The 23,516-nt window shown below is 40.5% G+C and overlaps 1 protein-coding gene across 4 annotated transcripts in view; it reads right to left on the reverse strand.

Annotated features, from left to right (window-relative positions):
* PATJ (PATJ crumbs cell polarity complex component) overlaps positions 1-23,516 on the reverse strand; it is a 159,529-nt gene that overhangs the window by 82,779 nt on the left and 53,234 nt on the right. For 3 of the 4 annotated variants that reach the window (XM_075424345.1, XM_075424347.1, XM_075424346.1), the window contains exons 19-28: positions 21,558-21,767; positions 20,536-20,655; positions 17,269-17,640; positions 16,035-16,155; positions 14,749-14,905; positions 13,397-13,468; positions 12,373-12,550; positions 11,376-11,486; positions 9,870-9,947; positions 6,411-6,528 (exon numbers count right to left, since the gene is read on the reverse strand). In XM_075424345.1, coding sequence (XP_075280460.1) covers positions 6,411-6,528; positions 9,870-9,947; positions 11,376-11,486; positions 12,373-12,550; positions 13,397-13,468; positions 14,749-14,905; positions 16,035-16,155; positions 17,269-17,640; positions 20,536-20,655; positions 21,558-21,767 — 1,537 coding nt within the window. The remainder of the gene's footprint in view (positions 1-6,410; positions 6,529-9,869; positions 9,948-11,375; positions 11,487-12,372; positions 12,551-13,396; positions 13,469-14,748; positions 14,906-16,034; positions 16,156-17,268; positions 17,641-20,535; positions 20,656-21,557; positions 21,768-23,516) is intronic. The other variant, XM_075424348.1, reaches the window with a different exon arrangement.

Here is a 23,516-nt window from a genome sequence, read left to right on the forward strand (position 1 = left end):
CAAGCTCACAGTTACATCTGCCAGCAGATGAAAGCTGCCTAGGAAAGTATGCAGGGAGCAGCAGATCTCTGGTTTCCCACATCTGACCCACTGATGCTCTACGGCTGCCGTTTGTGCACCGGCTCACTCTGCCAGCATTCAAATGACATCTCGAGCCCCAAACACGAGTCACCTCAAACGTCTGTGTGTATCGCGGGTAGCTGCAGGTACTATGGCGCTTAATGACCCACTGCATGGCAAAGTAGCAGTTAATCCACGGTATTTATCTAAGCATCCTTTTCAGGCGAGCTACAGGGGTTAAAAATGAATTTCTCTTAATCAAATGGCTTCATTAAACGTGTTATTTTCCAATGCTGCAAACCTTGCAGTTTCCCAACACTGATAAGCATTCATAGCATAGGGAGTTTTTTTTTCTTCAATGTCAGAAAACAAAACCAATCTGTCATTATAAGCGTAAGAAAGATTCAAACTTCGTCATAACTTGTACCTTGCTGAAACTCTAAACAGGCAATATTAGTTTTCCTGCAACGAGTGCTGAACTGGAATATTGAAAAGGCTCAAAACCCCTCATTTAGTAATTAAAAAAAGAAGCACAGATAATCTCTCTAAATTTATAAACAGTTAGTTATTTTGGGAAGTCCTTACTAATTCTCTCTTCCAAATGCTGCATTTAAAACAACTCAAAATACTCGGTTATTTTGTTAATACCATTAATTTGTTCATTTTCAAAGTTCATTGTCCTTTCTTTAGAATATGTATCACAGCACACACAAAGCCATCTGTTCAGTGCATTATGTACAAGCACACAGTAAAAAATACAAGGAGTCCCAGCTGTAATTTTACTATTAATTCATCAAAAATGTAATTTCCTTTTGCAATACTTCATCAGATGATGAGAAATGTGCGTGAATCACACATGGAGTAAAAAAGCCCCAGCCCAACAACAAAAACCCACACTAACCCACCACAAGCTCAAACTACAGTGACACCAACATCACAATCTATCCTCATGTGGCACAACAGCTTGCGCGTCTGCCCAGCGTGTGCACCCCTTCCGGATCTGGTATTAGGGCTGGTTACAAAACTTACATATTTTAGCTAATTATGGGTCAGAACAAGAATGGGGAAAGAAGATTAGCAGTACAGAGTCATATTAAATAGAGATTAACACAGAGCTAAAAAATGAAAGTCACTGCTCTATTCGTCTAATCCTAGCTCTTGCATGGTCTTCAGAAATCCACCGTACTAAATGCACTTGTTACTATATTTAAGAAAATTAAATACTGCATTTACAGATTCTTCAATATTTTATTTCCATAGAGCTGGAAGCGTTTCTCCAGGCGACACCTCCCTCTCTGAACACCACCTTGCTTGCTGTTGGTTGCAGTGACATCTATTGGAGAGGCAGCAGTTGGCTGCACGAGCAGCATCACCTGCACAGCGCTGGTTTCGGGTCCAGCGCCCACCCCGTCCTCAAAATTTAAATAAAATCAAGAACTGCTTCTCCTTTGTTTTAGCACAGCTTCACATAAACCAAACTCTAAACAGTCAGGCTCTCAAGAATCGTGTATTTAGCAGTGGGTTTGTTTTTCTTTAGTTATTGCTAATAATTCTGGCATTTTTCCAAAGTGACAATGATCATTCTCCCATCTTCAGCCACAGCAGTCCATAGACGCTTCCTGAGGTCATAGTTTTGCGCCTAAAGCACACCCCATATACCTGACCATACCTTCCACAAAGTCTCCGCTGAACTCTACTCCTTTTTTTCATCTCCTTTTCTTACTGAAAGCCACCATCCTCTCACACGCACACGGCTGTCACTGACGCTACAGAAGCTGTTAAAAGCTCTGCTCACACGCCCAAGCGCTTCCTGACCCCAACCCAACCCTACACAGGCAACAGGCAGCGTGGGTCTGCCCGAACCAACCTACACACGTGCGCCCACACAGTCACCTCTCTTGCACCCTACGCAGCCACAGATTCACCACAACGCGGGACGCAAAGTCGAAACACTGGAGAAGTTTTTAAACCTCCTGCTTTGGTAGAGAAACCACCATTGCTCAAAAAGCATTTTAGGAAGATAAATCATTATTCCTTCTTACAGCTTCATTGATTTCTACATTATCTAGAGACAAAATAAAAGAAAGGAGGCATTATTATCCCCATATTAGACACAGTTAAATACCCTTGCAGACAGGAAGTCTGAGCACAGCAGTATCCAGTCCATTATCTCAGCCACCTTTCACAATTTTTTTACTATTATCTCTTTTTTTTATTTTAAACTTGTTTGAAACGAAACAGATCAATCTTAGTCTGCTAACTAAACAAAAGATTTTACTAAAAAATAGAATAGCAATTGAAATTAAGGACTCCAAGTTCTTTCAACAGTTGTCTTTTTAGTTTTCTTATAGTGGTCTTTATGGTCTTTCCTGTCTACCTTATGATTGCTCCAACTCAATCACAGAAGTATATCTAAATTGTGCCGTTACAAATGCCCCAAGGAAAACCTTGCAAAACATTCCATTACAAACTACTCGGCCCATCCATTTCCTCTGCTTCTTTTTACTGCTAACCCCTCGATTACAGCAATAAGCCGCAACAGGGTGCACATTAGTCTATTAGCAGATTCTTAGTGCACACCTACAGCCATCCGCCACTAAAGGAAAACACACCAATGCCTACTGACGCAGTCTGTAGCGCAGCTGCTTGCAAGTACAAATACCTCCTTTGTATGCTCTCCCCTCCTTGTACTTGTTTTGATTAAAAAAAAAAAAAAAAAAGTCAGTCCTATTCAAAACTTGATGTTTGTAAGGTTTGGGAAGCCTGAAAAAACCTCTTCACGGAGAGTGACCTCCTCCAAAATAACCTCTGCCATGGAGGAACTGTTTCCAGCGTGGGGAGGAAAAACTCCAAACCCATGTTCTAACATTTTCAGGTCTGTAAGATGAAGCATTTTGAAGGCTCCTTTTGCAGCAGGACGCACATGCTATAAGTTTAAAAACTATTTAAAAGCGTAAACTGCAAGCCTTAAAACAGCAAAGTCAAAGCCAAGAGTAAACAAAAACCACATCACACAGGGTTAGCGTTGAATACTGACAAAGATTTGACAGTATCACTAGCAGAAGAAACGAAACGAGGAAGTACTATTTTCAATTTGCCTTGAAAGTCTAGCAAAAAAAAAAACCCTAAGAACTTAGAAAAGCATACTGGAAGTACTGGTGGTTCAAATGAAACTGAACTATAAATGAGAAGCAGGTCTGAAATTAAGGGTCTCGGGTGCAAGCAGACATGTTGAAAAAAACCACCTGGAACTTCTTTAAACTTCTCAAACCACAGAAATGCGGAGGACGTCAGGAGTTTCTCTAAACCAAGAGCTACCTTGTAGTTCTATCCCCAGTAAGAATTCACCCTAGTTGGATTAAAAACAACCTTCAAAAAGGCAGAACACCTACAAGAAATGACTGTTTGTTACAACAAGTCAGCAACGAAAGCTATAGTTTCAGTGGTGGAAAAGCAGAAATAAAAGGGAGCACTGCCAAAAGGCAAGTGGATTTAGATCCCACAGGGAAAATTAAATCAATACCAAAAGGTTATTCAGCCACTTTAAGGAGAAAACAGACAAAACACAGAGACTGTGAGGCAGTATGGATGGGACAGAAAGGAAAGAAAAATTTTCTTAGTACGGCAGGAAGATTAACAATGCTTTGCTTTCATTTTCAGTATGGGGAATGATGAAGGACACGGAGACAAAAGATGAATGTATGGGACAAAAGAAATGACAAGCAAGGAGAAAAAAAAAAAAGTGAGGCAAGTAAAATATTTCTGGAGTATGAAAGAAATTGATGAGCAGGTTCGTGACACTGCAGTTGTATTAATAAGAATGCTTAAAAAATAAAATAAAATCCATCAGGAGCACAACCAGAGGACAGATTTAACAGCTGACGCACCTCAAAATGCCCTCTAAGGCCCTCCATGCTGTTGGCACAGAGTGAGAACTACAGGAAGCAAGTGGAAGAAGGACAAGCTATGACTTGAATTTACCTGAGCTAACACCACTTCCTCCTTTTAAGATACCTTATCTTCTAAATAAGGAAGACAATAAATCTAGTTCAACTACTCAATGAAGCTCAGAAAATTCTTAGTTAAGTTTACAAAACCAGCAGAATTAGTAGGGTTAATGGGGAAAGAACAGACCAGTATGAATATGCAAATGGGCAGTGTCAAAATGGCAAGCACTGGCCTGGACTGAGATTTCTGGGAACAGCGCTCAAGAATCAGGACAGAGGTTATGAACATCAAGCAGTTCACAAAAATAATACTGTACTGGAATTTTCAGGGAAAACTTTGTTTTTCAGGTGATCACAGAAAAGAGACTCTGTGAACGCCCATTCCACAGCTGCCAAGATGCTTAATATCATTAAATATAGTTAGATCATTTCTAACATGCTTTTTACTTCAAAGGTTGAGGTATAAATTTAGTTTACGCTTCCTTAGCCTGTTTTTTATTTTAAAGAAACAGAATGAGGTGGGGAAGAATAAAATGGAAAACGTGTGTCTTGGTTTTCCAAGATTCATGGGAAAGGTGGCTATTGCAAAACATTCAACTTCAGTCAGTAAAAAGGGTAGAGGGAAGGAGATTCATCTGAATACATCTGCTTGCTGCTGCCAAATCTGGTAGGATCGATGAATTCAATATCAGAAGTAGCTTTACCTTTTCAGCTATTAGACTCAGTTGGCAATATCATTAGGGATGGCAGAACAGCTAAAAAATGACCAAGCCCATCAATAAGAAATTATTTCTGTGCAAAGTATTAACTTAGGTGGAGCAAGCACTCAGACTGAGGCATATCCTAATTAGATAATTCAGGTGCAAGCTACTTAGCAAATATATCCTTTAACCGGGAATTATAACAACCTGAAATCAGTTTGCCACAACTGGAGGTTTACAGAGTCGATTTGAAAGCACAAGATACATTCAATCCAGCGTCCACAGAGTCTGCAGTCAAATGCTCCTCCTGACTACCAGTCCCCACAAAAATACTGGAAAACCTTCCTGAGTTAACTACATCGCATACTCCAAACAGATGAGATGACAAACTCCGTAAGGGGGAGTTCTAGAAAAATCTCAGCTGGCTCAAGAACTCGCAGCTTTCCCTTCGAGCAACAGAGGCAGAGCTGAACACCCTGCTTCTGTGCCCCCATTACTGTTTCCATGAGAACAACCTTCCAAAATCCTTCTCATCTCCACCAAAGTAGCCCTAAAAGTGACAAACCAACCAAACTCATTAATTATCTCTGCTTCAATGGCATTCCATTGCCAAAGAAATCAGCAAGAGCAGCTGGAAGAGCTTTCCCACCAGCAGGCCCCAAGTTAGGAACTTCCACTCTGAATGGGAGTCACGGTCGCTTCAAGGTCAAAAGCTACAAAGGCATCTCTCTGCTCCAGCTTACCCACAACTAGGGCAAACAAAAACCTCTCCAAGACAAAAGATTATGTGAAAAATCACTGTAGGGGGAAAAAAAACCCCACCAAAACAAAACAAAAAAACCAACAAACCAAATCACCCAACAAAACCCCCACATGTATGCTGATTCGGACCAAGAGAGGGTACAGACAAAAAATGAAAAGTAACTAATTTTAGAAAATAATTTAGGACTTCAAACCGCAATTTTAGTATTCCTAAATATTCTACTGGAAGACAAGCTATGGATAATAATATTCCATTTAATCAAAGCTGGAATTAACAAAGCAGGAAGCCGGAATCTAAGTCACACTGCTGGAAGCTCTCAGCTGCACTGTATCCTACTCTGTAGGTCTCTACTCTTCTACAGGGTGTAAATTGTCATAATTCATTGCAAGACCCCGAACTGGACAATTGCAGAACCTTTCCCATAAAAGGTGCTACAAAAAAAGGGGATCCTTTTTTTCAGTAGAGTACTGAAACAATAAATCAGGAAATTTTTCTTTTTACAGGAAAATATTTTGCTTGAACAGCGTTGTCTGAAATCAGCTGCAGGCTTTTCTGGAGAAGGACTGTGCACCAGTGGGTCTCAGCCTACACCTGCTCAACTGCCACCGCAATTACAACAGTAAAGCGCTGCCTTCCCCTGCTGACACCACTGCCAAAGCAAGTCCTCTAGACGTTGCTTAGACATTTTTAGACTGAAAATAAACAGAGCCGTTCCCGCATCTCTTTGGAAGAGCTGAGCTACAGGAGCCCGGCTTGGAAGAGACGACTATCTAAGTTAGAGATCAGGAGCCCTTGGTAAGAACGAGTTTGAGGATCAGATGCTGTTCCCACACTGAGCACTACTTCCCATAATACAAACAATAAATAGCAGATACATTTATCACAATCTGATTGTGATGCATAAATGTAATCTGACGACGTGATTGTGGCACTACTCACTTTCTGCACAAGCATCCTCATCCTCCTCTTCATCCACGTTAGCTTCCTCTGCATGCAGTCTTTCAAGTGCTCTATAAGGAGGTGGCAATTTCATTGGAGGCGGAGGCCCGTACTTTCTCTAATGGATTCAAAGACAAATAATTACATGTTTTGTAACCCCCACACACAAGAAAAAAAATCCTATTGTCTACTGCACTGTATGTGCACATACACGGCACTTAATTACAAACCTAAATTCTGCAGCATAGGCTTTTTATGCAAGAAATCAGAACAAGAAGTGACACTGAACATCAAAAAAATAAAATACAATTGTGCATGCCCATTTACTTGTTGACAAAATACTTGTACATCATCATAAACATGAAAGTGTGAACATTAAACAAGGGTTAAAAATAAACATTAAATTATACCCCATTTCTCATTAGAGACTCAACAACAAAATTATCTGATGCTCATAACAGTCAAACCTTTAAATACAAAATAAGAACTCCGTCTTCTTAGTGCATCTATGAATATTTAAACATAAGAGTTCATCTATATTTTGGCTTAAATTTAGAAAAGATTTTGAATTATAACTTACAATAAAATTCTATTACCTCGCATAAATACAGGCAGCTCCTATAATGATGCATATAGCGGCGCATAGCAGGCATAAAGAATAGGCTCTGAATCTAATGAAAACGGGCGCTTGCTCGTCCGAGCAACTGTTTTTATAGCTCCCAGTAACTGGATCGTGCGTAAGTTTGCTACATGATTTCACTAAATTAGGTTTAACCGTATCCCATGCAACCCCACTACTAATAGCAGGATGCACTTTAGAAATGGAACACCGAGTACGCTACGCCATTAGAGCGACCAGAATGCCCGTAATTAATTTCTTCTACAGCTGGGAAATACGACTCAACACCCCAACATCAAACCCAGAGTAAAATTTTTCACTGTGTACAATAAAAGCTGAACCTTCATATGCCTTTCTAAAATCTTGAGCCTAAATTTGTGTAGAATAGTCTAACTAGCAAACTGCAATGCAAGCTACACAGAAAATTTTGTGAGATAAGATACACATCATCCCATCCATTTAAAAAAACATTACCGGAAAGTGCTGCATTAAAGACAGCATAACAATAATAAATGAAATTAATTCAATCCAATAGTAGGAAGAGTGTATAATAAGAGCACTTGGAAACGCGACAGCTGTTTCCCCACAGTACACCAGACACCAAACACGCCTCCCACACTTTGCTTGACGCCAGCACAGGCAGAACTATGCAAAATCCGCAAGATCCAAGAAGCGTGAGAGGACTCATGCTCTACGTTACCGAGCAGGTAAAGACAGCAGCCCTGCAGCCTCCCTTTCAGCTGCCTGTGGCAAACCAGTATCACTGTAATTTAGTACTAACTCACAGTCTAAATGTTGTCCCTCTGAATTTTTAAGACCTTAAACCTTTGGTAGAAAGTCTGTGTGAAATTACACGAGACACCTATGTTTATCCAGCAGCTTGCCGTGGCTGCAAGCTTCTCTCGTCCCTCCTGATGCGCCGAAAACTCAGATGAGAAAATTATGACAGAGTAACTCCATTACACCATGTTTTTGTATTGACACAGGTCCTTCCAGCACAGAGGCAAAAGTGCAGTTTACACAGCCAACCAGCAAAATAATGTTAATATCTGGTTTGTCTACAAGAAGACCACCTGGGTTAAGCGTTCTTATACAAATTACTTGAAGTGATCATGTTTAAACAAGCAGATCAATAGAGGAGGATAAACACCAGCAAATCAGAGAAAACCATCAGTACTGAAAAGATAATTCATCATACAGGAGAAGGCAGATCTTCCAGCTGGATGTGGCTGCTTTCAAACCAAACTCTTTTGTGACACTTTGAAGGCTGGACTAGGAATATCATTGATTCCCCACAGGGGCGCGGACGAGTAATCCACTAATAGCAACTCTTTCCAACTCAGAGATGCCCCTACTGTAGCACAGTACGGCTGCTTTGTGAATCCGTGTTCAAAGCTAAAAAGGAGCGACATACTTATGCACTGAAGCTCTTCTGCATTCCACCCACCAGTTTACAGCACCAATAGATGAAAAAGGTTTGAAAAAGATTAGGCTCCCTCTTTAGCCTCCAAACGCTATAGAACGTAACACACTGGAGTCCTAAAGATTAAAGGCAGCCTGTTGCAAGAGGATGAGTGCTTCTGAGATTAGAAATACAGATAACAAAACCAAGAAAAGGGCATTGTAACTGCTTCATTGTAAGTATTATCCACTGGCAGGAAAGCATGACTTCAACACCTTTCTTAATTTTTTCGGAATAACTGAGCCTCAGCTTTTGTATCTGACAGCATCTGAAAGGAGTCTTACAAAAACTTTTGGAAGCAAGAGGGCCTTCTCAAGTTATCCACCACACACCAGACTACTGAGTAGAAGCAAACGGTAAGTTCATTATATTTGTAGCTGGCATGATAAACTGTTGTTGTCTGCACTAATTCTGTCTCAGCTCCTTCAGTTCTGACACCCTCAAAGTACCTCAAGGTACCTGATGGCCTCAGGTTGCATCAGGGGAGGTTTAGACTGGCTATTAAGAAAAATTTCTTTACTGAAAGAGTTGTAAAGCATTGGACCAGGCTGCCCAGGGCAGTGGTGGAGTCCCCATCCCTGGAGGGGTTCAAAAACCGTGTAGACATGGCACTTCAGGACGCAGTTTAGCAGGCGTGGTGGTGATGGGGTGACGGTTGGACCTGATGATCTTAGAGGTCTGTTCCAACCTTAATGATCTTATGATTCTACGAGACCTACACTCATCAGCCAGCATAGTTCCCACAGGAAAATACCTAGGCCATTAGAGCAATCTGGTTGCGAAATGAAATTTTTCCATTCTTGTGGCAATTAAAACAAATCCACTGGTTTAGACCAAACAGATTTTTTCTTTTGTAAATCTGCTGTGAAGTTTCTTGAAAGTTACTGTGCAGAATTGCTTCACAATTAGCTGGCCAGCTACAGATCACTCGGTCATTTCCTTGTTTTACACAGCAATGGGAAACGTAGGAGACTTAGCGGATTTAATTATCCTATAACATGATTTTACTGAATTTCAGCCAGCCTCACATTAAGGATATCATTTGTGTACATGTTATTATTTCTCTGTTTCTACTGAACAAAGAGAGTTAATTTGCCTCCACATGGAGCAAAGCAGGTACTTCCAGAAAGATGCCAGAGAAGAGCTGCAGTAAGTACAGGGTTTCGGCACCCAGGGGAGACCCACAGAACATTTGTCAGAAACCTGCCTTGTATTTGGCAGAAATTTGGCAAAAAGTACTCAAATTAAAGATATTTCAACAAAACACTTCAAATTTCATTTCAGACTTTGGGGGGGGCTTTATCATAGAGTTATAATGCATGCTATTATACCATTTGATTTAGTAAAACTTGGGTAGAGTATTGAATAGAATAAATACCTTTTCACTCTTATTTTCTTTGTCTGCATCCTCGTCTTTGCTTACTTTGATTCCCTTAGGCTGCACGGCAGAAACTACCTGAAAAACAATGCATACATTACATACATTAGAAAGAGCATTACAGCCACAAAACAAACAGCCAAAGGTTAGGTAATGCCAACAATAAAGCTACCCAGTGCACTCTTTATTTCGCCCCATGTAGACGGGCACTGCAGCACAGTCTTTAAATTACACTCTTTTACTGAATTTAGAAATATTCTCTACTGATTTTAGCGCTCACTGTTTGATATCTAGCCCCACCTCTTCCTTCAATTAAACATTACTCTGAAGTCAACAACATGGATGTATGTCCTTGATGCAGAGCTCAGTACGGACTCCTGAAGTGTCAGTTCTTCATTGTTCAGACACATACACCTTATAAAAGAGAGCATGCTTAGCCTCCACGTACTATTCCTCCTTGCTGTCCTTTATTCTTTCAAAACGTAATATATTCCCACTCCTCAGGCAGCACCTTGTTTCAGTGAATGGGAGCTGGGACTGCACAGCACTGCTGAAAGTCTGCGAACACGCCGCTTCCTACAGTTCAAAGCAAAGCGAGTCGCATTTCAAGTTATCCGTCTTTCCCTTTATCCCTCCAGACTGAATAGGAAAGGAAGGGTCAGAGATGCAGCCGAACACTTGAATGTTCTGACAGTTTTTTTGGATCTTTTCTGTGAAAAAGATGATACAGAAAGGGAGTCAACTCAGTTACCATCACTGTGATTTTTGCAATCACTGCTTAAGCACTTTCCCAGCATAGGTGGTGAAAGTCTTAATAGATCTTGAAAGACTCCCTGGAGCACTGGAAAAATAATGGACACAGTTGTGCCAGATTTGTCTAGAGTTGTCAACAAGGTCTCCTCAGGTCTACTAACCCACCAACGTTCTCAATTAAATTGTCAGGTGATACTGAAAGGATGTAAAAGTCTTGGGGGTTTTGTGTGAACTTCAAGGCAGGCAGAATCGTACGCCTTTTCTTACTCAGACATTAAAATGTTTCTGTCCTTGGCCTCACAGATGAGGAGGCATCTAAATCTCTTGAAATTTAACTTGCTCCCAAATAAGTACTTCAGGTCCCTCTGATGACATATTTTACACAGAGCTGCTAGTGCAAATCTGGCTAATTTTAATTACACTGTTGTTCATTTGGATAACGCAGTATCTTTTTAGATTATGAAATAAGAACAAATTAAAATACACAGGGCCAGACTTAATTACACAGGTGGGAGAACTGAATTAACACCTAGTCAACACATTTACACCTACTTGACTTACATCCAACAAATGAGGTTTCAAATTAGGCTAGACAACTAATCAATCGATCATGTGGTCTATAAGCAGAAGCTCTGACAGAAAGGATGGACACAAAAATTGATGGAACTTGCTGAAAGAAATTTAGCCACGTTTAAAATAAGATGAACATTACACATTTATTAAGTTTTGGATGAAAAATAGAAATAAACTTACTTTCGGTACGTTAGACAAACGCTGCACCACAAACACGACAGGATTTCCCGCATTCTTGATAGCTTCTACTGCTTCCTCGTGTGTGGCATTTTGTAGGTCTATCCCAGAAACCTAACAAGCAATGTTTGTTTTTATTAGGTAGCTTGTTTTTGGCACAGAGTCATTACAAGAGATCACACACATTCGCAGAAGATTTAGCGTATCTGAGGAAGATTCCAAAAGCAGTCAAGAGAAATTATTTTTAATGTGTATTTCCATGCTGGTTTAAGGAAAGGTATATTACTTAGTATTCCTAATTAAAAGATGGCCATATGTTTCCCAAAGCAATTCTTCTAGATAAAAACATAAGGAGTAAAGACTGTCAGAGAATGCCAGATAGTATGGTAGGTATAAAACAACTCTCTCAGATTTTACCTGTCTGTGAACTAAACCTGATTTGAAACAATTTTTCAAAACTTCACCCCCAACCCTAAAACACACACAAGAACGGCACTATCAGCTCGGGAACCCAGATTCAGTAGTTCATTTGGAGAAAAATGAGTAAAAAGTCAACACAGAGCCAGAGATGAGAGCCAGAAATGGCTTTCTCCCCTACGGCACCTGCCAGAATCAAGGACTTCCCCCAGACAGCAGTTAATCAGACTGTTAACTATTCCAAATTAACACATACAAAGTAACAGACCAAATTTCAGTTTGAAGAGTCTGTTCTTTTGTATATTATAACTTATGCTTGTAAAGGTATGCTATAGCTTTTTTTTCATTTCCCCATCAGATACCAGGCCCTATCTTTTCTTAAATGTAGAGGAGAATGTTAAAAGAGCTCCATACTCAGACCTTAAAAAAAGAAAAGATGACATCAGGGGTTTCTTTTGGTTTTCAAAACAGTGTTGTCAATACTTCACGAAGTGGTGGCAGTATTTTGTCCCTCTCTCCTCCCAAAGCTGTTTGAGTCAGTCTTTGCTTCTTAGAATGAAAAGGTAGGTTTATCTGCATTTACCTCAAGTATTTTATCTCCAGTTTTTAAAGCCCTTGTTCTTCCTGCTGGGCTGTCTTCCAAAACTTGTTTGATAAAGATCCCTTTAAGTTCTTCTCCATTCTTCAGGCGCTTTATGACTGTTTGTCCACCAACAATACTGATTCCAAGAGACACGTGAGGGTCTCTAAAGATCTCAACACTGAAAAAACACACATGGTAGTTTAACAGCTTGAAACAGTTTTTATACACTACAAATGCAAAGCCTTAAATAAATGTAAGCTTCTGGTCTTTCAAGAAGATTTAATATAGTAGAGGGATGAAAGCATTCTTAGGCTTCTGGTTTTAACAGAGGTGGCTTTTTACGCTCAGTAGACCTCACCTGAGAAAAAGAACAAAATTCTGCTGCCAACCCATGCCCACTGCTCTGCCAAACAGGCTTTTATTTCAGAGAAAGTCAGGGTGAAACAGGCAGGTCTTCAAGTAAACACTCATCCCCTTTTCGTTTGAACAAATTGTCTGGAAATGGCAAATACTGCAAGTGGTATGCTAGACAAATAATAAAACTAAGCGTTTCATACAACTTTCTGAACACTGACTTCAGTGTATCTGACACATATTAATCAGCTTAAGCAGAAATTTTCTGATCATATTTTACTTAGGACCATAAAACAATTCACCTAAAAATGTCAGAAATACTAGAAAGATGTGGCTAAAACTTGGCTTAGCAATTTGGAACTCTGCCATTAAGTTTAGCAGAGAAGCCATGGAAAAGGAGACAGCAGCACTATGTGCATTGTTCACACCTAATAGTTATTAAATGAGCAAGAACTTGTAGGTCATCCACAACGTAAACCCGCCAAGCTTTCCCAAGTCAGCTGTATAAATAGAAGGCATAATTCTGTTGAACATCTGTTAAAAATTCACTGTATCTAAGCAAGCCCAAGGTACACAAGTACCTTAAAGTTATTGGCAGAGGAGGGGAGAAAAAAAACCCAGGAGAACTATAAGGTAAATGGGAAGAAATAATGTAGTCGTATGAACATACGTCCGTGGTGGTCCCCAGTGGCTGAAGTTTGGAGTTTCTTCTCCTTCTCCTTCTTCTCTCTCAGGTAATTCACTAATTGGGGGAAGAGGGAGGGGAGGAATAAAAAATAAAAAAGGCATCACCCATGCCAGGTCGCAATTCCTTGCATATTTTGTATCTGGCAGTGAGACAGCAACGCCTTCTCACACTGTCCAGTTTAAACCAAATGTGCAGAGTCAACAGCCTAGACAGGAATTTTTGTATTTAGATTTAAATGTACTTAAGGAATGCTCCAGAAATAAACATGATGGGCCGACCAAATTTATAAGCTGCTCTGCGATATATAAATCTGCACTGCATTCACTCGTTCAAAATGACTATTTAGGCAATTCACGTTTACTTTCTGATAAATATGCTGTGATTCTTCTAGAGGGATAGAAACACGATAAAACCAGTCTAGCTGACCAGACAGCAGATTGTGATGCAACTGGGACAACTGATCCGGTGTGTTCTGTTAAACACCCCAGAACAGGGTGTTATTTAAACTTTTATATTATATGCGACTCACCAATTCACAGAACAGGAATGGAAGTACGGAATTGCATGCCCCCACAGAAAACTTGAAAGAATACATTCTTATATACATTTTCTGTAGGATCCTAAGAGCTACAAACGCTACTCTTAAACTGCAGACAAGAAGAAGGATGTTGTGCTGGAGGAATAATCCCCTCACCTTATTACTGCACTGCTTTCCCTCTGAGGGAAGATTACAGGTGAATTAGGGAGGTACTCAGGATTTGAATCAACATGCCAAAAGCAGATCCACTACCCAAAACAGGTGGGGAAAGAATGGGACACTTGACAGATGTGGCAAATATCTACAACCAGTGCCAGTTTGAGGTTTCTCAGCACCGCTGGCAAGACTAAAACTTCCTGCACAGGCCTGAGAGCCATGGCTGAACTGCTCTTGCCAAAAGGAAGAAGAACGGAAAGGGAAAACCAAGAGGACTGAGCTACGATAGGGAGCTAAGCGGAGAGCTCCTTAAGCAGGAACGACCAACGGTGCCGGTAAAGGCTACGTCCCTCTCCTCGAGGCCACATCCATACTCCACTCGCTGTGGAGTAAGTGAAGTAGGTGACATAGCCATTTGCACTTTTCTGTCCCAGTACTCAGGGAAGGAAAGATGGGAGGTAAAGATTCAATAAGGTTGTAAGGCAAAATTCAGCTCCTTGGGCAAAAGTCATAGAACTGGCCATCTACACACGTCTTACTGTTTCACACAGCTTTTGATGATTAGTCAGCTAAGTAAAGCAAGAAAACAGTTAACATCATTAACTTAAAAGCTTCCAAAACCCAAAATCTGTCTCCATACCTGCACAATGCTGCTCTAGGCTGAGCTAAGGTGGTTACTCTCCCAGATTCTGGGCTCTTGGAAAAAACATAATCTTCCCCTTTTAGTTCTTCCTTTTCAACAGCTTCCAGATCAGCAGCGAGCCCAGGTCCTTTAGAGTCAGTTCGAAGCTTTGTACCTGAAGAAGAAAAGGTGTAGACGTGAACTTTTGCTTCCTCTGTCCCTGCATCTACCAGTTATCACCCTTAAAAATAAACCCCTTAGCTCACCATGTTCCAAATGTGGATGTTATGTGACGATCAAGAGGCTTAGAGATAAAGAACATTTATTTTTGAAGGAAATTTAAACCACACTAAACACCTCTTGAGCACCTAGCTTTGGATGTACATGCAGTCAAGCAGCAACAGGAAACACCAAATCTTTGTGGAACTATGACATGCTTAGGTACAACTTTCATGACAGATGCTCCTCACATGATTAGAACAGGATTAGAAACAGTGAATCCATCCTTTATGCAGGGAGAGCTGTGCAAAGCCTTGCTCCAGCATGGAACCCCATCATGCTGGGGAAGACTGATACCATTTTGGTGACAGAAGTATCAACATTCATTGAACCAGCAGAGCTCCTGGCAAGAGTCGTCAGTCTGCCACTGCAGCTCACACAGCATCTGCTGTACAAGATGCAGGTGACAAGGAAAGGAAACAACCCAACCACCTTTCTTGCAACCAGTGAGTGCTATCTCAGGCAGGGTGATAAATTTATTTCCCTGCTGATCTACCAAATTCTAACCATCCATCTCTGGCCATCTCACAAGGAGAAACTTTGTTCATGAGCACAGATCACAAAACCAAGATATGGGGCAATTCTCTACCAGAGTTCACTTGCAAATTTTGGTTGTGGAAAAGTTACCTCCAGAGCCTGTCACTTTTTTTTTTTTTTTAAATGAAAAAATCTCTAAAATCAGCACTCAAAAGTGACTGAGACAAATTCCTGACAGAAATCACAGGCATGAGTTATTTTACTTATGCACGGAGTCCTACTGGCAACATTAGCTACACAGAAGCAAGTCATTCTCCAGAGGCAGGACAAAGCTGCAGCCACTTTCAGTATCACTTGTGACAACTGCAGGTAAAGATTTGGAGAAGGAAGCAAGATTATGAAGGTGAAACCAATTTAAAGCCAGACTGTCTCCAGCCTGCAGAAGTCTTCATTTGAATATTTTATCAGCTGAAAGGATTTTTGTTTTGGTATAAAAATTAAATTTGTAAATATGAAGTTATAAGATAAAGAAAAAACTTATTACAAACCTAAATCCACCTTGATTTTTGCTGCTGACTGGGTAGTTTCAGTATCAAATATGTCTTTTTGGTAGCCACCGTGCGCTGTGTTTCCAGACAATTGTGAATTTATACTGGCATTTTCTTCACACTTCACATAGGAGAAAAAAAGCAATTAAAGTTAGAAAGCAATGGTATCAACTTATACAGGGTTATTTGACATGAACACTGATTTTTACAGCTAACACATTTTCTCAATTACATTCATATTTATTCAGATAACTATGAACCACTAACTGCTCATTTATGCACTATATTAAGAACAGGCATGAAATAGGTGCATTTGCAATATAAAGCAACTGTATCTTTCTACTTGCCTGTAATCCAGACAAGAAGTTCTTCAGTCTTGCCCATTTGTTGTTATTAAGTAACAAATGTATGCATTTAACATTGTGCACTCTGGTATAAAACTGTCACTGGAAGCTGCAGTTTAGCCTGTTTATGCACATAGTGCGTAAGGGGACAAGCCAAACAAACCCTGAAATTCTCTGTGGTTGTGATATTAAATCCTTTTCCACTTCAGCTTTTTCATATAAAAGCATACATCTCAAAAGCTGGTGCATGGAACGCTGATACTGTCACTTTTTTGTTTGGTTAGTGAATGAACAAAGACTCAGAAAAATAATTCTCAGAACACTTGAGGAGGACACATAAATAAGAGTTTCGCAGTTTACCTGGCGCTCTGCATCCTTCCACTCCTTCACCCACCAGTGTGCTTGTTAAAATTGCTTCCGCCATATCATTTTTCGCTCAACTGCACTACCACCTGGCTCAGGGAACTGATTTGGATTAAGAATGATGAGGAAAAGAGGGAGCTCCTTTCACTGACATTGCTGCTGAAGCCCCTGGACTTTTAAAACCACGAAGTGACATTCTGCTATTACTGACATGCACCATATTAGTACAGCTTGCCAAAAAAATGAGCATACGCGTCAGAGCTGGGAAAGAAGACGCAAGTACAGGATGCCTGTTCATACACCAACCACAACACATATCTCATTCGAGCAGTTAACTATACAGACACTAAGTAACCAAAAGAACCTTCCAAAACGTACAAAGGAATAGACTGGTGTCCATCAGAGGTATCCAGATCTCAGCTAGCAATTAAAACACTAGGAAGACTCCTTACAGAGTTGAGGTCTGGAATTTGCCTTGAGGTCCCACGGTCAGGGTACAGCGCCGAGACCAACGCAGCATTCCTTACCATGTGACCTTTACTGAATGGGTATTCCAGGCACTGGTTTGGACTTAAGTTAACACCGGGTCTTAAGTCTTGCATCTCTGTAGTCTCGAGCTGCTTTGCCCATCGCTCTGTATCAAAGTTCCTCTCTGACGTTGCCTTTTGTCCACAGGATGCATTATATTTGAGGAAGTCTGAATCTTCTTCATACTCATCATCCACCAGCATCTCCCGTTCTTCATCCACTTCTTCTGTTCCGGGTTTCAGAAATTCATGCATCTCCCAGCACTCCTTCTCATACTCCTTGTCATTTTGAGAAAGCTGAAATGACCTTCCCAAGTCCAGATTTGGTTCATCAACAAGTTCTTCTTTAAAAGGTGTTTCATCTCTGAAACCCTGCATAAAATATTACAAGAATATAGATTTTACATTATGTTTCTTGCTAACTCTTTTAAAACTATGTTTTGTTAGGCCCATATTCAAAGTACACCCTGATTTTTAAAGTGAAAATCTTCTAAGTTTTGCATTTTCTAAAAGAAAATACACACTCTGACATGATTTTAACACCAAAAGTAGACATTGCAATTTTTTTTTTGTAATATAAAAAAATTTAAGTTGCACAGCTCAGACGTTGCTGCAGCCATTCAGAATAATCAATCTGGACTGAAGTTAGGCAATGAGAATTATGAAATAACACTAAAAAACCTACAGGAAAAAGTATATAGAAATCCAGCTAAAGTATCTCTGTGCTCCAGACCTAGCTGCTATCACTTTATAGATGCATGTACATTTCTCACAACACCATCAGTTAAATAAAAAACAGCCTGAGTTTGCTTATGAAACTGTATCAGTAATAAAAACAAAACAAAAGCCGCAGTCAGTTGTCCCTCCCTTGGGTATTCTGTACAATATTTTAACCTGAGGGAGAGGGGAAATGGATGACCCACATCTTCAAACAATTAAAAAAAAAAAAAAAAAAGACATAACTGACAGTTCATTATCTAATACCTTTACTGTTTTAAAGAGAAGACTGCTCATCTTTCTACTGAATTCAAACCACAGAGCAACAAACCAAACCAAACAACAAAACGAAACGCAAAGGTATTAAAACCCACTCTGAAAGATCCCGCTCAGCAGTTCTTTCTGCGGGATTTTTCACGTGTCTCCCCAGTTTCCAATGCTCCATGCTTCTCCTAAACCGAATGGGGTGCTCCTGGAGCGAGTCTGCGCGGGCGTCCCTGAAATCTCACGCCTCGCACCCTACCAGAAAGCTTGCCACACACAGAAAGCTTTTCCTCTCTTTTCTTCAGGCCACCGAGTGCGTATGCCCAAACCCGACCTTCAAGGCATCAAAACCCCAAACACTGAAACCAATCTACAGATTCAGGGGTTCTCACTCAAAATGTTTTTCTTTCTGCTTCCTGCCCCTTCCCAGGCTCCCCAAGGTACTTCACTATTTCTGACCTTTGGTGTCAGAATCCTGTTTTCTTGGGTTTGTACAAACGCAGAAGAAAAAAACCCTGACGCTGCCAAAATGTTCGCAGAGTTCACATGAGAGGCAGGAGAAAAAACAAGGCACAGACAAGAGCATAAGGAAGCAATGCAGTAATACTAGCTGGCATGAAAGCAGCACATTAGCAATCTAGAAATTAGCACATTTTTCATAAGCATTAAACATTTCTTTACTCTATTTGACCTGTGTACCCCAATCTCAACAAATACCCAGTCTGAAGAGATTCTAATTCTCTTCATCTTTACTTCATTTCGTTGCACCTCCCTTCTGCAGCATCATCCTCCAACCACTTCTGGAAGAGGCACCCACTTCACCGGTGTACGAAACCGTTGACTTAGCTCGGGACCACACCGCCCTTTGTACTGCCACCTCCTGATACAGCAGTTAGGTATGCATGATCACCGGCTGCTGCACTGCAGTAGCAGACACTACCAGTGGAACAGGGAATACTGCAAACATGACAGTAAAGTCTACTGTTGGAGCACATAAAATCTTCGAGCTCCCTTTTATTTTATTTGTTCAAGTCTGCTTTGTCAGCACCACGCCAGTGCACAGGGGTGGAAGCCATCATGACACACCACTCCTGGTTCTTACATAAGCAGCTCAGATAAATGGATGGAAATTTTATACTACTGCTCTAAGCCACTACCAATGCTGTCATACATAAGGTAAAGCAAAATACAAGCAAATACCTCTGCATGTATTTTGTGCAAATTGATCATTCCAGTTTCTATATGCAGCAGGACTTTAAGACAATATACTTTATTTAAAAATACTTGGTAATATTAGTTTTATTTAGGAAGCAGAGAAAAAATCTGAGGTGGCAGAGGACTAATTGATCTGCCAGAAACCCTTCCTATGCACCTGGAAAACAACAAACTCCATTTTACATCATGAAAAACAGTAAATACCATGTCCAAGCTAATTTGTACATAGTATATCTCCATCTGCCCCGTAACACTGCTCCTTTTGGTGGTTTCAGCATTAATGTTATGTTTGCATCCAGAGACAGGTAGACATGTTTAGCAACAAGAAAATCTCGAGTTTATTTTTACTACTGTGTTGCAGTTTTGGATGATTCTTTATGTATTGTCTTTTCTGGTCTAAAAAAGATTGCATTTACCAAAATGAATTAACAAACATCTTGCAAAGCACTTGAGAACAGATGAAAATTCAATAATATCCACCTTTCTCTCCCTCTGCACAGGTCACTATTGCAATATTATTGCCTATTACCCTGGTATCCGAGTTTCTCACTGTCCTTAGTGCCTCATCCCCCCACAACAGACAGAATTATTTCTCAGAAAATAAGAATGAAGGAGAACTGAGGAAGAGAGTAAAGAAGTCACTCAAGACCATGTAGGAAATCTGTGAAGACGAACAGATTTCAAGATTGCCTTCTACACTAGACGACTTCTCTGTTTTGCTTCATTACAATAAAAAAAGCGTTCTGCTTCCATACCTCACTTTCTTTGCAAAGCTGGACCAACTACTTATGGCTACTAATAATGCAGCATTCCTATTTCATATCCAGGGTAACCCAAGGTATTTTAATGACATGGTAAATTCGGTAAGGCAGTCTGCATTGGTAGCTGCCACGCATATGCTTACTGCTCACAATACAATTAGTACAGACTTAGCTGTTAAGAGTCTTTTTCAGAGGGGATCCAGCCTGAAGTCCAGCACTTAAGTCTTATCTGAAGAACATACTATTTTTTTTACTTCATAACATTTCCTGTCCTTATAAACTTACGTGAACCAAAAGAATAACCAAATACCTGTGGTGCTTCAAGTATTACTGAGAAATTAATACTGTCTATTGGTTCTGGAGATCCAGGGCTGGTTTCAATGTTGCTGGAATCCACACTGTGCATGTTAGGCTCCTCTTTGCTTTCTCCCTAAGATAGGCAATCAAAATGATGAGTCGGGAAAACAAACCAAAAAATGCCCACATTTTTCAATAGACTAAAAGGGAGAGGTAGAACCAGCCATCAGAAAAGAGACAGGAAAAAGTTACAGAATTGTAAAAGATGGAAGTCATAAATAGAGAAGACAAAACCAACAGCTTTTATTCCTTTAAGATATTAGTACAGATACGGTAAAAAATAAATAGCTGTGTAGGAAAGACAGACAAGCACAAGGGTATGAACAATGAAATACCACTTTTTAGAAAAAGTCAGAATATATTTAACAGCCTTCCCAAATTCCTGTTTCACCACTCCTCTACCACTTTGAATTACAAGCACTTTCTATTAGATGGTGCTTTACTTTAATTAATTTTGCCTGGGTGCCCTTGATGAACAATACTGCAGTGTTCTCAAGTAAACTACTGTCTGTTCCAAAGCCCTGGTTCCAGAAAAAGGAAATTCTACTTGAATTTACAGTCTTGACTTCAAACGGATTAAGTTTCTTTGATGTCAGTGGAGCCCGAGCAAGCACTTAGCAGTGTCTCAGAGTGAAATGGACTTCAGCACATATTTAACTGACTTGCTGAATTGTGTGAACCATGTTCCACCTATGCGTAGGGCCAGTGCACGTACACGTCTTCTGATTCCACATGGATGTTCTTTCCGGAGGAACTCGAGAACACTGGTTTTCCCATCAGATCTTTTGGACATTGAGCTGCCTGTGCGCCAGCTATCCAGAATTTCTGGACATGTCGACACGCACCCATAGTGACTTAGTTGCTTTCCACATGCATACATACTTCTACACCGAATTTCCCCCCCACCCCAAATACAGCAACCCAGTCTACACGTGTCATAGAAACAAACAGAAAAAAGTTAAAATTGGTCCTTACCACCAAAGGCTTGCAGATTCCGAGAGAAACTGTACCTGGGGGCACAGATTTCAACACTTCCACTGCCTCTGCTAGCGTGGCACTGTCCAGGTACTTCTCATTTACAAACACCAAGCGGTCCCCCGGCAAAAGCTCGCCCCCGCGCTCAGCTACTCCGCCTGCCACCAAAGAGCTGATCACAATGGCTGTTCTCGTTGGATCCAAGGGATCCTAGTGGGGGAATTAAGGAGAAAAAAAAAAAGTCAAAGCCCCCAGAAAGATATGTTTGAGTACGTCAAGGCCATGTAAGCACTTTCATCATCTAATGCTACAGAACTGAACTTGCCGAGACGTTCAAAAGGACTCTCTACTAATACTGCCAAGGCTTACACTTTACAAAAAGCAAGGTTTGCAGTAGGAAGATATTCTGTCACTTGCCTAATCCATCAGAAAATTTTAAGATCTGAAAGCTGACTGATTCCCTGCCTGCCCTCTTCTTACACACACAGAAACGGCCAGGCCACCTGCAAACAGAAAAACAACACTGGCACTTTTCCACAAGCCTCCATCCAGCCTGTTATGTGCTAATGTTACATAAAATAGCCATTCTGCATGCCACCCGAGAGCTTCAGAGAAGCAAAACTGATGTTAAAAGAAATCATTGCAAGATTAGAAATTTAATTTAAAACATTATTAAATTAAAATTTAAAATCTACCCCAAAACATTCAAGAAACAGCAGTATACATTTGCTATACTACTGCAGTGCTCCTGGTTTGTCAAATCTGCACAACTTATAAAAGACATTTTCTCCACCTACGAAGCTTCCTTAACAGAGAATGCAGGGGACAGCAACAGAAGAGTAACTAAGACTATTGCCAAAGACAAGGAACACTGCGGTGGTGAATACAGAGAAATGTGAAGTGGAAAATATTATATAGATTGGAGAGGCTGTAAATTAATGCAAAGATACTCAATTTTTTTCCCCAGTACTAGCCTTTGTGTTGTGTCATGTACCATGTCTACCACACATTCAGCCATCTAAAAATTCATCCTCAATCCAGTGAAATGATCATAAGTTATGATGATTGTAAGTTATTATATTGTGGCAGAAACATACACAAAACACATTTTTTGGGGGTTTTTTGTTTCCTTGTTTGTTTTTTTTAAGATTAGAATTAGCCTTTCTCCCCCTTGCTCAGGGCTCATGAAGTCCAGGAATACTCCTCGTATGCACTGGGTCTCTAAATGCATAATCATGTACTATTTTTCCCCCAGGACTTGCATCTTATTCAGGGCATGGGAGGGATAAAAAAAGGGTGAAATTCAAATCACAAAGACCACCACGAATTCAGCACCTCAGTGTTAATTTGAAAACAGGAATGCTTTTTATGTCTCTATTTTTCTATAACTGTACATTGCTTTCCAAGGGAACACGTTTTTTTTCAGGTATGTGCAAACATATGAGGCAATGAATGTAATATCTGTAAATGGCTGAAATTAGAGCACCGAAATTAGAGTTCAGCAGGAAGAGCCACGCTGAAGCTGAATTCAAGTAAATACTTATTACTAATAATTCTCTCCCGTTCTACTGCTTAATCCTGCCATTTTACAACCTTCCCAAGCACCGGGCACCCGCATCGTGCAGCAGAGGCCTCCTTGCGAGTATCATGCCTTGATAATCAAGCCCAGCAACCTCCCTCCGCCTCGCCGCGGGGCTCTGCCTGCTGAAGCCGTGCCAACGCGCTCGGGCTGTCCGGCTGCTTCGGCTCAAACCTGCCTCGCACAATGCCGCCGGGAAAGGCTTTCATTTGTTTCAAAGAGCAAGCCATCCACGTTCCGCACACGCTTTGGAAATTTTTAGAAACCAAACAAAACCAAGCGCAGGAAGTCCAGAAGGAGAATGCAAAGGATTCCAAAATGTAAAAAAGAGAGGTTTTGCTTTAAGAGTGTTGAATTTTGAAAATGTAAAGTTACTGCTG

Source organism: Opisthocomus hoazin, chromosome 6 (genome assembly GCF_030867145.1).
Source record: "Opisthocomus hoazin isolate bOpiHoa1 chromosome 6, bOpiHoa1.hap1, whole genome shotgun sequence".
Classification (NCBI taxonomy): Eukaryota; Metazoa; Chordata; class Aves; order Opisthocomiformes; family Opisthocomidae; genus Opisthocomus; species Opisthocomus hoazin.